General features: G+C 35.5%; 1 protein-coding gene across 1 annotated transcript in view; it reads left to right on the top strand.

Moving 5' to 3' along the window:
• The first annotated feature begins 4010 nt into the window (after positions 1–4010).
• ATPsynB (ATP synthase subunit b, mitochondrial) overlaps positions 4011–17119 on the top strand; it is a 115493-nt gene continuing 102384 nt past the window's right edge. Inside the window, exon 1 of the mRNA XM_023391938.2 lies at positions 4011–4347. Coding sequence (XP_023247706.2) covers positions 4320–4347 — 28 coding nt within the window. The 5' untranslated portion in view covers positions 4011–4319. The remainder of the gene's footprint in view (positions 4348–17119) is intronic.

Below are 17119 nucleotides of genomic sequence, written 5' to 3'. Positions count from 1 at the left end.
TCAAGCCGCTACCACTAAGCTTTGTTGTGCAAGGAGCTATCAGTTTGATATGAGATTCTTACAACTTTAGTTGCCTGAGAAATAAAGCTACTAAGAACACGCAGTTAACACAACAAGACACGCAGTATAAACACACATACACTTCACTACGTCGATATTTTACTTGCCTATTCGACCGTATTATCTCTACGTTCGAAAATTGTGATTTCTTCAACTATAAGCTGCCGAACGAGTGACCAGTGTGACGACTCGGAAGGCTACTGCTGCCACTACCATCGCGTGCATGTACACGTATAGGCGTAAAGTATATATACTTATTTATTGGCATTATGCCTCCAGCACGTGACCTCAGTATATATATGACTAAAATAGAGGCGAAATAACACAGGTCTTATGGGAGGAATCTTGTTTTTATTTTTTTTCGCACTTAAAATGATATTGAGCTTAAAAAGATTGTTAATTCCATGTTACTGACATAATGAGACTTACGTAGTTATTTTTTTCCTTTGGTGAATTCGTTCATGAAGGTTGAAACAGCGTTTTGAACGTATACGGAGTGCCGTTTAACCCTACTTTGAGGTGTTTGTTTCAGCTGTTGCTGCTGCTGCGCCACTGCTGCTGATGCTCAGAGGTAAACAAACAGCTTAAAGTAGGGTTAAACGGCACTCCGTATACGTTCAAAACGCTGTTTCAACCTTCATGAACAAATTCACCAAAGGAAAAAAATAACTACGTTACTCTCATTATGTCAGTAACATGGAATTAACAACTTTTTTAAGCTCAATATCTTTTTAAGTGCGAAAAAAAATAAAAACAAGATTCCTCCCATAAGACCTGTGTTATTTCGCCTCTATATTAGTCATATATATACTGAGGTCACGTGGTAGAGGCATAATCCCAATAGTAGTAGAAAATCTGTCGCAGACTGTGCGTCTTCTGCACTTGAAAAGCTGTATATAGTTGTTACACTGGACTGGAGTAGAGGTCACGTTGGGTAGATGAAATCAAATTTTTTATTATTTTAAATGAACGTCACGTTTTCTGTAGACCCCCCCTCGCCCCATGTCACACTTCATCACGCTTAACCAATACCCCCCCTCCCCCCTAGCTGCGTGACGTAATATATGAACGGCCACTTAACTAACTGACCGAGCGTTCGCACATGTAAACAATAGTTAATCAGCTGGTCACGTTTTGGCGGCCTTTGAGCGCTTTCAAGTCCTCTCTTTAACTTTAAAAGCGCTTAAAGAGCACCAAAAATGTAATCATCTGATTAACTATTGTTTACATGTGCGAAGGCACGATCAGTTAGTTAAGCCAGGGTGAGGGTAGGTACCAACTTAATACTTAACCAACGTATCATTTCCAACAGAGCCACAGCAGTAAAGGGGCATGGCCAAAGACGCGCGAAAATTAAAAAATGTAGAATTAATAACAACACAAGTGCCTATCATCCTATCACCTAATGACCCGGGGTACTAACTGGCCTCTCTATTAAATAATAAAATATTAACTATTAACACAAGCACCTATCACCTGATATCCCGGGGCACTCACAGGTCGCTTTATTAATTAAAAAAGTATTAATTAATAGCACAAGCGCCTATCACTCGATGACCGGGGGTGCTTACTGGCCACTCTGTAAAATAATAAAATATTATTTATTAACACAAGTGCCTATCACCTGATAACCTAGGGTGCTTACTGGCCACTCTATTCGATAATAAAATCTTAATTAGTAGCATTAGCGCCTATTACGCAATGACCCGGGGCGCTAACTGCCTACACTATTATATGATAAAATAATAATTATTAACACAAGCGCCTATCACGGTTGAACTGGGGCGCTCACACTAGTCGCTTTATTAAACGATGTATATTATTGTTTAATAACACGAGTGCCTATCACCCAATGACCCGGGGTGACAACTGGCTTTTCTCTTAAATAATAAAATATTAACCATTAACACAAGCACCTATCACCCGATATCCCGGGGCACTAACTGGGGGTATTGCCAAAGATACGTGGAAAGTAAAAATTGTAATATAAATAACACAAGTGCCTATTACCCGATGCCCCGGGGTGCTTACTGACCTCTCTATTAAATAATAAAATATAAATTAACAGAACAAGCACCTATCACCTGATGACTGTGGTGCTATTAATTAATAATATATGTCGTTTAATAAAGTGACCAGTAAGCGCCCCGGGTCATCGGGTGATAGGCGCTTGTGCTATTAATTAATAATATATATCGTTTAATAAAGCGACCAGTTAGCGCCCCGGGATATCAGTTGATAGGTGCTTGCGTTGATTATTAATACTTTATTATTTATTAGAGAGGCCAGTAAGCGCCCTGGGTCACTAGGTGATAGGCGTTTGTGTTAATAATTATTATTTTATTATTTAATAGAGTGGCCAGTAAGCACCCTGAGTCATCGGGTGATAGGCGCTTGTGCTATTGAATAATACTTTATTATTTAATAAAGTGACCAGTAAGTGCCCTGGGTCATCGGGTGATAGGCGCTTGTGCTATTAATTAATACTTTATTATTTAATAAAGCTATTAGTAAGTTCCCTGGATCATCGGGTGATAGGCACCTGTGTTATTAATATTACAATTTTTAATTTCTGCGTGTCTTTGGCAATACTCCTTTACTGCTGAGCTTTCAGCTCGACGGAACATTTTCGCTAGATTGTATAGCTATATATACGATCCATGGAAAAAGTTTCGATATTGAATCCGCCTAACCCAACGCTGACGATAGTTTCTGCTTTGGTACACTTCCTCCAACGCTAACGCCACCTGTCTTATGGGGTACTTAACTAAATTTATGTACCTTTAAAGTTAGAAACAAGAAAAGGCCTGCCCTCTGCCCTCCCCTCAAGGCCCTCAACTGCCCAGGCCTTCTAATTTCTATACCTCAAAAGATATATTCTATATTCTCTGGAGCCGTACCATAGATTCGTTCACCTTACAATCCAGGGACGGTCGTGGACAGTGTGGGCGAGTCGGAGACGAAAGTGAACAAGTGCTCTTCTCCGATCGTCGTCCGCGATCATCCCTGACCGTACGCGATGCGCAGTTGTACACGTTAGGTCAGGTTAATGCTGTATGTAAACTATAGTTTGTAAATAAAGAAGTGCAAATACAAACAAGTTTGTTTACTTTTTGCATTAACCTAACCTAACGTGTACAACTGCGCATCGCGTACGGTCAGGGACGATCGCGGACGATCGGAGAAGAGCACTTGTTCACTTTCGTCTCCGACTCGCCCACACTGTCCCTGACCGTCCCTGGATTGTAAAGTGAACGAATCTCATATAACTTTTTTTAGCTTCGCGGGCCTATGTTATAACATAGGCCGATGTACAGAAAAATAGTCATATGGTACGGCCCCAGATGTTACAAAGTGTGTTCCGGTTATTTTGCTGAAGCTCTTACTAACCAGCCGCCACTCTCCCCAAAATTGTGGGACCTTATGATTCAGGGAGTACCGAATTATTTCGGTCATATTTTATAGTGGCGGAGAGCTATTTGGTAATTATTTCAGTTCCGTATGGTTTTTTTTTTATTAAGCAGCCGCAACTTACACTAATGGATAGAAAATAAAAAGTGCTTGACTGGAAGTGCCATATAGATATTTTTGAAAGTCGATTTTCGGGTACAAGATGCATTCTAATCTTGCCACAAGTGGCACTTACTAGACAACTTTTTATTTTCTATCTATTAGTGTAAGTTGCGTCTGGTTAATAAGAAATATTATACGGCGCTTTTGTAATTATCACATAACTCTTTATCACTACGAAATATGACCGAAACATTTTGGATTCCCACGATTCATAAGGTTTCCCAATTCTGTTGAGAGCGGCGGTGGCGGCTGGTTAAAATTTTGACCACCCTTCGGTTTTTAGCTCTGGGTCTATTAGGGCTTTGCCGAAGTAATTTTTTTGTTTATATAATTTTTTTTGTTTATAACTGGATATATTTACTTGCATTAAAAAGGATCCAATGTAATTTTTTGCATATTTTAGTATGCGCATTCGATCTAAAAGAATTGTTTTACGTACAAACTATCTCGGTGACTAAGTTAGTAGAGCACTACATTAACACATGTGTTTTTTATGATTCTTTAGAACATACTCTCGTGATGTTCTACACACAGTAGTTTTCTCTGATTGACTATACAAATAAAGTTATTTATACCCTGTTATATAGAAAACTGTTTTATTGTCTAAATTTGGTTAAATTTATTGACTTATCGAATCATTCAATATTTTGTAGTTTCTGTCTTGTTCACTAGCATTGATTATAAACATGTTAGCTAGATTTGCGGTACATCAAGGTATTTTAATAATTTTTAATGGATAATTAAACTATTTGATACTCAAAAATGTTGTAATATTATTCTTGAATTTTTTGTATCTACAGCGTCTATATCTGTAAACACTGAAAAGTTCTGTTGAATAATTTATCATGGTTATGTAACACATGTCTTAGCATGAATAAAGTTATATTTTTAATCGAATTCGGTTGAAAGTTCATAAATCACATCTGCAATCTAGAAATGATCATATTGCAGAAGTGTCACAACATACTTTATAAAACGGTAAATTTGCTTCAATGAGTTTCTTTACAAATTTCATATAGTAGTGCGTTACTTCTAAAGGTATGGATGTTTTTACTTGGAACATACTTGCAATTATAGTACTAAAATAGAGTGACATTGTTTCAACAAAACTTGAATCGTTTGAGGTATTTTCTTTTAAGCTTTGATTTTCATCACTGTCTGATATTGGGACATTTATAGTTGGGAAGGGATAGGATTCCTTAAACATAAGGAAATATCCAAGGTGGTATTGTAAATCTGGTACAGCTCATTTCCACCAACATTGTTGTTCTACCCTTTCAAGTGAGAATTTCCTAAACAATAAAAGATTTTATTAAGAACTTTTATTATAGTTCTTTTTATATTACTCAACATAAGTTATGCTGTATTTGCTGTTTTGTAGTAAAATTCTACACAGAATAATTTTTTTTATGTCTTGCAACTTCTGATACAATAAAATGATTAACATTTCAAAGTTTAAGGTTACACTGATAAAGCATTGCATACATGTAGTCTCAGATCTTATTCTAAAATACATGAATTGAGCCAAATAGGAACCAAAATGATTTTCACTCTTATTTGCTGCTGGAAACAATTTTTTTCCTTGCATGCTTTTGGTTGTATTTGTGCAAGTACCAATCTCCAGATCTTTAAATGACAAGGAATTATTAACAGTCAAGTGTTGACACCTCTTGGTGCCTTAGTAATAATCATAGGCCCTCCAGTTATCACTAATAATTATAGTACACGATTACATAAGTTTTCAAATGAGGGCCATCAGCCTACTTGCTGATCAATTATCCACACTGACAAGAAAGCTCAAAATTTAGCAGTCATAGAACTCTTTATCTTGTAATTACCTACTTAATTAACATTTATTTATTTTATTTAAAAAATGAAAGAAAAAAAAAGAGAAAAGAGTGTTAAATTTATGAAAAAGAAATTTTATTCTACAAATTTTTTAGTTCATAATTTTTTTCTCTTTAAAAAATTGTTTAATAACCACGATGTATTTTATTAAAAAATAATTATTGTATCACATTCTTTTTACGTGCAGACAATTAGACTATAATCGATTTATTCACTCAAAATCCACAGTTTTATTATTTTACTGTAACTTTTATTGTATTATATGACGTGTACTGATTTTATTTTAGAAAAAGAAGGGATAAAAAAAAACAATTACAAGAGATAAAAAACATAGAAGATGCTTAAAAAAGTTACAAAAATACATTAAAGGTACTAAAAAAGAATTAGACAAGAAAAGTAGGTATATTAAGATTAATAGCTTTTGTTCTCTTAATATTTTATTGTTTGTCAAAATTTAAAGTTTAGTGTCGGGCATCATACTATTTATTTGTTTAAATTCTAATGTTAATTATATAAATTAATAAATTAAGTTTGAATATCACTAAGAATTATTATTTTTTCCGAAAATTATTTGAAATCTTAATGTTTACCTTCCTTTGAGCTTATTTTGTTCAATTATAGAAGATTGTGATTTTGTGGGATGAACTGTTTTATATTATTAAACTTGTTATTAAATTTTATGATCTACAACATATTTTTTTTATCAAGGTAGGTTAAATATAACAGTTTTTGTATGTCCCATAAACCGGGACTAACTGAGTAGGACAACTGGGCCATTTTTGATGTGCCAGTAATCGGTACCTCATATTTTTCTCCATTATTTCAAATTAAATTATTATTGCGATCTTATTTATACATTAAAATAAATTTTTTATTGCTAGAGCACGTCATTTTATATTATAATACAAAAAATTTCCCACTTATATGTATTTTTTGGTTCTGAATAGCTTAATTTACTTTATTTTTAGTATGCTTAACCCTGTCTCACAATAGGAACATTTACCTTAACAACATATTTTTTCATACTTAAAGAGTTGCTCTCCAAGCCTCATTCCCCTCTGACTCCAAAAAGTTCGAAACTCTGATTTTAGTGTAAGTAGATGCGGATACTGCACAGTGCACACACATGATCACGTATACACCTATATTCATGCAAGAAGCAGCCGACGATCGTCGGTGTAGGTCGGAGCACACAGCTGCTTGTCCACGTGCTCTCTGTCTCACTCTCTCTCATGGTATATTGGACGAATATACATTAGATATTTTTTATCTTAAAACTTTGTGTTGGTCCGAACAAAAGTAAAAGACCTTATCTATAGGAAATTTTTCGCTTTACACGCTGGTATTTTTATTTTCGTTTGATCTGTTACCGTTAATGAGATATAAGCGAAACAAGTTTTAAACGCTATTTTTACGCGATTCAAGAGAGCTCTCGAGTTTTTAACTATTTTTTTCCTAATCTACGCATTGAATTACGTACTATATGAAAAACGACTTCTTGGATATTAATTTTTAGGTTCAGCGGATTTTCTACTCGTCTATTTGAAACCTAAATTTAACCAAACCTAAGATGTTGGGGTAATTCTATCGTATTTAAAGTCCCTTTTTCCTTTTGAAAAGTTTATTTTGGAAGTCTTAACCTTTAAAACGTTTATGTTAGTTTTATGCATTGCTCATAGGGCACAGACCCCGGTAAAGATAAGAGTTTTCAAGATCAACTTCAGCTAGGAGGTTGGAGATCATTGCAAAAGACATTATTAAAATTACAACAAAGCTTCATACGCTATTGGTGCTTGATCACGCTTGCTGCCGCCCCTTATAGAATTATTGTTAATAAAAAAGTTGTGTTGTTTCTATCTATTAAAATAGTCTTTATATGTTGGATTAAGTTTTCTTCAACGTTGGTATTGGTAGCTACCCTTAGCTGCGTGTATATAGGACGTTTATTCTCGCAGTTGGGCCTTGAGCATCTTGAGGTTAAGTTGACTGTTGTTGCTGCTGTTGTTGATTCAAGTGCCATGTCGAGTTGTAGAAAGTGTGCCTAGGGCTTTGCTGTTGGTGCCCTGATTGTGGTGTGCCATTCCTGTAATCACTTGTTCTATGCAACCTTTGAGTGTGAGGGTGTATCAGCTGCTTGAAAAAGAGTGTTGGAGCTGAAAAAAAGAGCCCATGCTGCTTTATAGGTACCCTGAATGCACTTCTAATGTTGGCGAAAGTCCCAGTCTGCTTGAGTCTGTTAAGACTCTGCAGGAGTCTGTATATAAAGTAACAGAGGCAGTCTTGTCCATAGCTGAGGTAAAGGTCATCAGAAAGGATATAGATAAGCTTATTGCTAACATGGACCAGTATTCTTGCATTGAGGTGGCAGTTGGTATAGTCTGTCGCAGAATTTGTAACAGTTTACTGATGATGTGCTTGTGCTAAAAAAATATCCCCCTGCACAGAGGGAATCCCAGCTGCAGGATGAAATGGCTAAGTACCAGAAAAGATCATAAGAATGCTAAATACACTGCTATTTGGTGTTGCTGGAAATTCTAACAATGTTAGAAGCAAAGCAATTGTTAAGGTTAAAAAAATCTTCTAACCATTCAAATTGAAAACTGGGCTGTGAATAAACAATATCTGTAGAATTGATAAGCTGGCATATGGTAAAATTCAGACTATCATTGTGTGTATGAGTACCAGGACTAATGTTAATGCTGTGCTAGCTGGGTGGCGTGATTTGCCGACTGGTAAATCAGCTGCAATGAACCTGATGGCCACCCAGAGAAGTCTTTTCTAGTCCCTACGACAAGAAGCTAAACTGTTTAATAATACTGGTACCGACATTAAGAAGACCGTAAGGCTGATTATGGTTGTACCTACACTTTGCACCATGGACTTCAAAAAGAAAAAGAGAAGTTCTCAAGCCTCTGTTGATCAGGGCCCTTCAAAAAACTAGGGTCTCTTACAATCTATTATCAGAGTGTAAATAGCCTGCGCACTAAGCTCTCTGCATTCCGTAATAATGTTAGGCTAATTGTACCTAAACCGTATGTCATGGTGGTCACTCAAACATACCTGTATGGGGATATAAAGGATGCTGAGTTGGGTCTTTCTGATTACATGTTGTACTGAAGGGATAGATATTGAGATGGCTCTACAAGCCTTGGTGGTGGTGTCTTCATAGCAGTGAATAGGCGGTTTAACAGCGTTATGCTGGTCTTTGATGAGATTGTTGAGCAGTTGTTTTTTAGTGTAGAAAGGCTGGGTTTCTTTTGTATTATTGGTAGAGCCTATTTGTGCCCCAGATCGCCATTGGCTAGCTGCTATCGCTGTATCTATACTGATAAGACTCTATGAGATAAACATCAGAGCTCAAATATTGTCCTGCTTAGAGATTTCAACTTACCTAATACAACTTGGGATGAGTTTTCTGACCCCTCGCCAATCTGCACGGATGGTGATGCTTTCATTCAAGAGTGTTCTCAAGAGATGGGTCATGAGGTGTCATTGCTGGGTCTTCGTCAACTTTTTCTAGTTCACCCACTCAAGGGTTACACCGGTTACACGCTTGATCTCCTGCTCACTGATTTACCTGGTGCCGGTTCTGGTTGTCTGTCAGTACTGGATGAGCTGATTCCGGTGGATAGGTATCATGTTCTGTCGTGTTTCGAGGTCTTTGGTACAAGCTGCTCGTCTGCTGTTGCTGACAGTGTGTACTTTGACTTTGGTGTGGCGGATATTCAGGATGTCACTGAGTACATGCAGGGTGTAAATTGGCTTTTGCTATTGGATAGTGTTGATGTCCAATCAAATGTTGAAAAGTTTTATGATGTACTACAGAAAGTCATCAACCTATTTGTTTCTGAAAAGCGGCATAAGCCAAACACACACCCTGCGTGGTACTCTTCGGCCTTAATTAATCCATAATTGCGAAAAAGAGAATGCATAAGGCTTGGCTGCAGTCTGGTTTGTTGCAAGATTTTATTGAATTTAACCGTTTAAGGGCTGTGTGTATTAAAACCTTGCGTGAATTTTTTAAACATTACATAAATAAAGTTCAAAATGAGATGTATAAAAGTATTCACAAAATTTGTAAATATGTTAACGAGATGCGCTCTGTTCGGGACATGCCTGCTACCATCACCTGTGGAGAGCGTACTGCCTCAGTTACTGTTGATAGGGCTAATTTGTTTTCTGATTACTTTGGTTCTGTTTTTAGGGATAAAGTTGATTGCCTTGACGCCTCTGATATTGAGGCCGATGCGGTGTCGGGACAGCATGACTCTCCATCGTTCTCCCTGGATGAAATCTAGGAGGCAGTGATTGGTATGAAAATTAATACAAATAATGGCTCAGAGTTGTGTCCTGCGTCCTTTATGAAGGCTTGCAATTCTGTGTACTCAGAACCTCGTATGATTTTCTTTAACCAATCGTTGGCAACTGGTTGCATGCCGCAGTGTTGGAAATTGTCTCAGGTCATTCCAGTATTTAAAAAAATTAAAAAGGCTTGCATTAAAATTTATAGACCTATTTCAATCCTTGGCACTGTGGCTAAGTTGTTTGATAAGATTTTTTTTCTAAGACTAGGTGATATGTTAAGTTATGTATTGGTTGATGAGCAGCATTGGTTCAGACATGGGCGTTTTACTATTGCTAATCTAATAATGTATTGCAATAGTATTGAAGAGGCTTTGAAGGTGAAGGCCCAGGTTGATTATATTGATTATGAATAGGCGTTTGATTTAATAAACCATAAGATACTAGTCTAAAAATTACATAGAGTTGGTATTGGGAGATCTATTTTTTATTTACGTCAATGATATTAAAGATGTTATACATGGATCTCTAATTCTTTGGTTGTTGATGACTTGAAATCGCATAAATGTAAATATAAAGATTCTGATTGTCTGATATCGCAGCGTGATTTGATGCGATTGTTAATTGGAGCGAGGCTAATGGTCTTAAAGCTAATGTAAAGAAATGTGCTGTTAATTCATTCTCCAGGTCTAGGAAGTTCATACTACATAACTGTGATCTAGGTCCATCATCGCTGACAAGACTTACTAAAATTCCTGATTTAGGTGTTCTCGTCGAGGACTTTTTTACTTTTGACAAAAAAATTAGCTCTCTCTTATTGTGGCTTAAAAGGCCTTGAGATTTTTATGAGAAGCTGCAGGGATTTGAATAATGTTTTCATCATACTGCGCTGAAAGTAGCTTCGCGGAATGAGATGAGATGGAATAGTGCATTACTCGGCTTCGCCTCGGGCGTCAATGGCCTGCGATCTGAGACATTCTTTATTTATCCTCCCTAGGTAAGTAATATACTAATGTACACTGGTTTATCTGTTTAAAACCCTTGTATTACCTCACCCAGATCTAGAGACCATATTCACAGCAAGCGATGTATGAGAACAAATACAACATAGATTTTTGAGATTTGTGTTTTTCCTAAGTGAGTTTTCCATGTCGCCAATCGATCACGACTACTCGTGTCTTCAGTCAGAGACTGGCCTATTAGATGTTTGTCAGCTTCATATGTATAACGACTGTTGTTTTATGTTTAGATTACTTTCAGGAATTGCTGTTAATTGTGTCGGTCACTTCATTATTCGGACCTTGAGATTGTAATTATACCTTGAGAAATGTATGACCTCTGCTCGAAACCAATACACTGCGCAGTTATATACACAGACCTGCTTTGCCTCGCCTAAGAAAAGTATGAAACTCTCTTTCTGCTGAGATTAGAAATGCAAGTAATATTATTGCCTGTAAGAGACGGCTAATACAGCGTGTGGGATAGTGGTAGACGTCATCGTTTTTTTGTAAGCGTGGATTGTAGATTGTAATCTTATGTTACCACAAAATTTTGTTACATATTGTATAGGGATTTTGTCCGTTGATTTGTCGAATATATATAAATAAAACCTCTACAGGGTGTCCACCATACCTGGAAAACCTGGAAAACCTGGAAATGTCAGGGAAAAAATTTTGTCCTGGAAAAACCTGGAAATGTCAGGGAAACTTTTATGAATACCTGGAATTTTATTTAATTTTTTGAGCGTATGGTGCTGGCGAGTTGACAAGCTCAGTTCAGAGGACGCAAGAGCGAAGAACTCCCAACCTATGAAAGTTTAATATCACAGAAAGATTATTTGTACACATGAAATATATATGCAGTCCGCAGCTTTTATCTGCTAAGTCTGCTGTTCAGCATGTGTATGCCTATGCGTATGGGTGAGTTAGTGTGTAGACTGTGTACTACGAGCGCTTCGCACGCAGTTCACACCGACTCGGTGTCGACACACCTGAGCAGATCGAGCATATATTTTATATATTACATATGCATCGGAAAGCCCGTGAGGCGAGAGATGGAGAGAGAGCATAGCAGCATCGAGGAGGGGGGATATACGAGAAAACGAAGCGGCCTGCAGCCACCACTATACGCTATGACGCTACGCTCGCGGGATCAGTTCGTTTCGACCTGTCTGCTAGCTTGCATCGCGCCAACCTAATCGCCTGACCTCTGAGACGAGAACCAAGCGGCTACCTGTAGTGTCAGCTGTAACCTCTGGAATGTGAGCAAAGGACTGGACAACACGGCCGAAGAGAGCGCCACGTAAGGACCATAGGGGAGTTTGCTACGACCGACGACAAGGATGTCAAAGCGAGTCCTGACGAGCGGTCTCCACCCAGCCGCCGCGCCGTTCAGCAGTGGGCCAGGCATCTCACGTATATAATCTACGCGTAGAGTAACAGGTGGGTGAGTTAAAATAAGTGGGTTGGTGAACACAGCAAAGGGAAGACTCCCGACGGAGCAGGGGTAAAGTCGCGGTTGTTTTTTTCGAGCGAGCGTGGGGAAGAGTAATATGATATTGTAAGCAAGAATAGTTTGACCTCTCTAAGTCGAATAGTGGCTGCGCGCGAGTGAGGACTATATGAGACACTAACTATATGAGAGGTGCAAGAAATCAGCTGAGCCATAACATCAGTATGGATAGTTCATCAATTTCACTGAATATGATTAATCAAGCGCTCGATGTGACTTGAATTTCATAAGGAGATCAAGATAGGATCTAGGGCTAAGTAATATCAAAAAATTTTGCGTCGTGAAAGTGTATCGTGAGTGGCATGAGCGTATTTCAGTCGGTCGGTTGGGTGACACCATGTATTTCATATACCTATATATACCTATGTATACATACTCAATATATATCACTTGCCAAACATGCACGCGAAAACGCCGAGCTGGCGGGGGAACATATATACAGATATACTTAATACATGGAGAGAGTCGATCTTTCAAAAGTAAAACGCTCATGCCACTCACGATATACTTTTAAGCTGCAAAATTTTTTGATAATCACTTAGCCCTACATCCTATCTTGATCTCCTTATGAAATTCAAGTAGCATCGAGCGCTTGATTAATCACATTTAGTGAAATCGATGAACTATCCATACTGATCTTATGGCTTAGCTGATTTCTTGCACCTCTCATACAGTTAGTGTTTTCTCTACGAAAGGGCACTCACGCTTCGTGTCAGGTCCCAATACATCACTACACTGAAAAAAAGTTGGAAGCGACGCTCACCCAAAATCCCTCTAGCGGCTCACCCAAGTTATTGGTTCGACTGTTCTCCCGGTTTGGGTGAGCAGTTCACCCAAGACAGAAAAGCAGCAGCACCAAGATCTTGAGTGAGCAGACGCCGCAATTTTCGTTAAACAGCTTTACCAAAATACAATTGACTATTTGTACACCTCTGTTCATCATTATTTTTAATCACATATATTACTTTTGTTTCAATCTAAATGGGAGATACGCAAGATATGTAGATAAAAAATTTTGTAAGCATAAAGAAATCATTTAAATTTTTTAAAAGTACGCAAAGCTGTATACGCTCGATCGAATCAAGTTAAGAAAATACATTTAAAATACAATTTACAAAGCATACATGTTATAATTAGTCGTTATTAAAAGTAAAAAAATATTTACATAGGAATTAATTAGGTTACACAAATAAATGTTGTTTTTTTTCGCATGTCATTGGTATTAAAATTAGTATTTTACTTGCTTTCAATCGTCTAGGACTCTTATAAAAATTGAAGTAGAACTGATTTTCTTTGATTTATTTGTTAATACTTATTAGATTCATAAATTTCATACACTGATACTTACGTAACTAAAACTTTTTTTTGTGCGTGTAAAAGTAAATTAAAAATAATTTCTGTAATTGAAGTGGTTATGTACATGTTCAAAAAAAATTTGAAAATCGTTTATTAAAAAATTTTTATTCACTAAGGATAAAACCTATTTTAAATTACAAAAATATTTTGTTACAATATAATGGTTATCGCTAGCTCGTATTGAAAAACACGTAGCTACTTTTGGTATATCATTATACTTAATTATTTTACTTAAATAACTTATTTTTTCTACAACGTAAGCATGAAAATGCTCATCAAAAGCTATTTCATTGTAAATTTTTACATCAAAATAAATATCATCATTATATACTATTATTTTGTGAATCTCTCCAAAAATTTTATCAACCAACATCTCAACTACAATAAAAGAGCCTATTTTATAGAAAGTACCATCTATATCAATGTAATTATAACATTCGATCTGTTCCGCATTATTAAAGTAGCTATTCATCGGTATTGTGTAACTGCTTTTATCAAATTTTCCAAATTTGATGTTGTTTTCAATGTCATAATTATAAAACGTTTCGCTCATTTGAAGAACTTGTTTTGTAGTGATTGTTTGCATTAAGTTTTTACTGCCACTTACTGATTGAGCACTTACTTTAATTTTACGATGATAAGCTTCGAATCGCATGCACCATAAATGGACAGGCGGTCCATTTTTTAATAATAATCTAGGGTAATGTGTGAATACGTGGAATTTAAATGCTAATGATCCGTATAGCTTTAAATACAAAGTATGATGATCGTTGATTAATTTTTTTAACACATTAGCATCTGGTCTCGTGATGCGAGGGGACATGATTATATCCATAATGCGCCTTAAACATTTATACAAATTCCAATGCTCATCATCTCTATCAATTTTATCACCAACGAGAATTCCAAAGAAATTTAAAAATGTTATGCATTCTGCTGCCGACATTTTCAAACCAGATTTTTGTTTTAATCTATTCGCGGAAATTGTTGGAGGCTTATTAACACAATCGTCACCAGTAAATTTTAATGTTGCAATCTTCAAATTCAGGAATTCTAAGCTGAAATTGTTTTTTTCAAAAATATATGTGTAAATTAGTGACTGTAAATCATCAGTACAAAGACCCTCTAAACAGTCATGCATCATATCTATACTAATATTATCTAGAATGTGAAAGTCATTAATATTATTAAATGTCCATTTTTCTTTAATACCACTTTCTTGTTGATTTAGTTTTAATAAATCTAATTCATAATTTTCTTTGGTCCTCAGTAGCGCTTCATTTTCTTCAGTTAAACTTTGTATTTGTTCTAAGTTAGCTTTACAAATTCGACAGCAGTAAGAAGTATTAAATGATTGAATAAAACCAAACATAGAATTGAGTCCAAGGTTATCACCAAGTACCAGTATAGTTTGAAATTTAAAGTTTGTTACTTTACCATCAATATTAAAATTAATTCCTTTAGTTTGAAGTATATTTAGTTCATCAATAACTATTTGAAAAATATTTTGGTTAGAAAATTTTTTTATATCTTCGCTACTAATGAGTATAGAAAATAAAATACTACGAAGTTGTGACGCTATAAATGGAGGCAATGTGGCTATAGAAATGTAACCTGCGCCAAACTTATTGGTACCACTATCGCTCCCTAGAGCGTTTCCCGTTTCTAACTCGTCAAAAAAATACAGTAAAGGAAGGACTAATTAATTTGAAAACTTTTTCGCGTACTTAGAGATCCACAAATCTCCTTGAATTAAGTTGGATATTATGATGTGTTCTTTTATTAAGTTATTTATGTAAGTAAAAATTTTTCTACACATACCGGGGATTTCTAAAAATTTTTGCAAGGACGTTTTTAAAGAAACACACATTCCATACCGTGGTTCTGGTACATAAAGTGTACTATTGCCGACAATTTTTTTGTTTAAATGCTGACCAATAAGAAATTTTTGTGGATTAAATAATACCCCTCTATTTTTTAAAAACGTAAATCTTCTTGACTCCGTCATAAAATCTTCAAAGATACACTCGTATTCTTTAAAACATAGATCTAATTCTGAGTTATTTATATTACAATTATTTTTTTCCAATAAAGTAATAATATCATTCTTTAAATTGATTAATAGAGCGTTGCGAATAAAATCATTCATAAAATCAACTATTTCTTGTACGATTTTGCGTGGGTAGTTAGAATTTGTATAGAATGATAAAATGTACTTCATGAGAAAGTCAAATATTATTATTTCATTCATTGTTACAATGACTTTGTTCAATTAAGAAATATATAGGAACTAACAGGTTTTGACAAACTTACAATCACAATTACACTTGTTTTTTTACCTCTTGTCCTAACTTAGTCACAGCTGCATAACATTTTTTGATTGGAATTTGAATCACGTATTTAGATATGAACATCCAAATATAATCTGTAAGATATGGCCATAATTCCAAAGCAGTTAAACATTTAAAACTAGCTTCTACAGCTTTAACCAACGTAGAAAAATAAATTTTTTTCCTATTTAAAACTATGTATACGTATTTTATGCAATCTACTTCACCCGTGAAAACAATATATGGATGTACAATTTGCTTATTAGACTGAAGCCAAGATTCAAAATCTAAAAGAATTTGTTTTTCTGCATTTATATCCTAAAAAATAGATGAAAACTTATACCAAGGTGTAATACTCCAATTTTATACGAAGAAGCATGTGCATGGATTGTTTTAAATTATAATAATAGACACTTGTATAGAAATAAAAATATTATAATCTCAACTTAATGAGTTTGGCAAGTAATGCAAGAACTCATTTGACTACTGTTTTAATGAATCAAAGCATATTATGCAATTTAAATACTTTTAATATGAAGATCGCCAATCAAGAGCAAATTATGGGTATGTATATATATTGCCACACACTATAAAAGTTTCCCGCACAAGTATATCGTTTAATAACAATCGTGTCTACAAATTAAAAATATTACCTTAATTTGTAAAATAAATGATTTCTGAATTTCGCCTTTACTTATGTTAACGAATCCTGTAGGATTCCTTACAGATTTTGCAACAGTAATGCAAATGGGCAGCAACAGCAGGGCGAGGTCATCATTATGTTTTTCTACGGAGAATGAAAGACATTACATGTTATAATTGTTGTTGTATATAAAGATCTTAAAAAACCATAGAAAAAGGCAGCATCATACGTGATGTAATTAAATTAGAATAAGTAGTGTAAAACTGCTTTACTTCAACAATTTTAGATTTTTTTAAATAAAGAAGAAGCTTTGGAGCTATGGTAGGCCACCTATCTGAGAATGCTGTGTTGTACGCTGACTCTGAAATGATGTTCGAATCTTCTTAAGACGTTTCCAGGCAAGATATTCGTTGAAAATCTGATTCTAGCTATATAAAAATAATAATTACTTTTTAAGTTGGTTTTTGCCAATGCACACGAAAATAAAATCATTTAC

Source organism: Copidosoma floridanum, unplaced genomic scaffold (genome assembly GCF_036245765.1).
Source record: "Copidosoma floridanum isolate Cflo_tuat_1 unplaced genomic scaffold, Cflo_Japanese_pri ptg000027l, whole genome shotgun sequence".
NCBI classification, from domain to species: Eukaryota; Metazoa; Arthropoda; class Insecta; order Hymenoptera; family Encyrtidae; genus Copidosoma; species Copidosoma floridanum.
The sequence above is the reverse complement of the archived record's forward strand: the minus strand, read 5'-3'. Positions and strand labels throughout refer to the sequence as shown.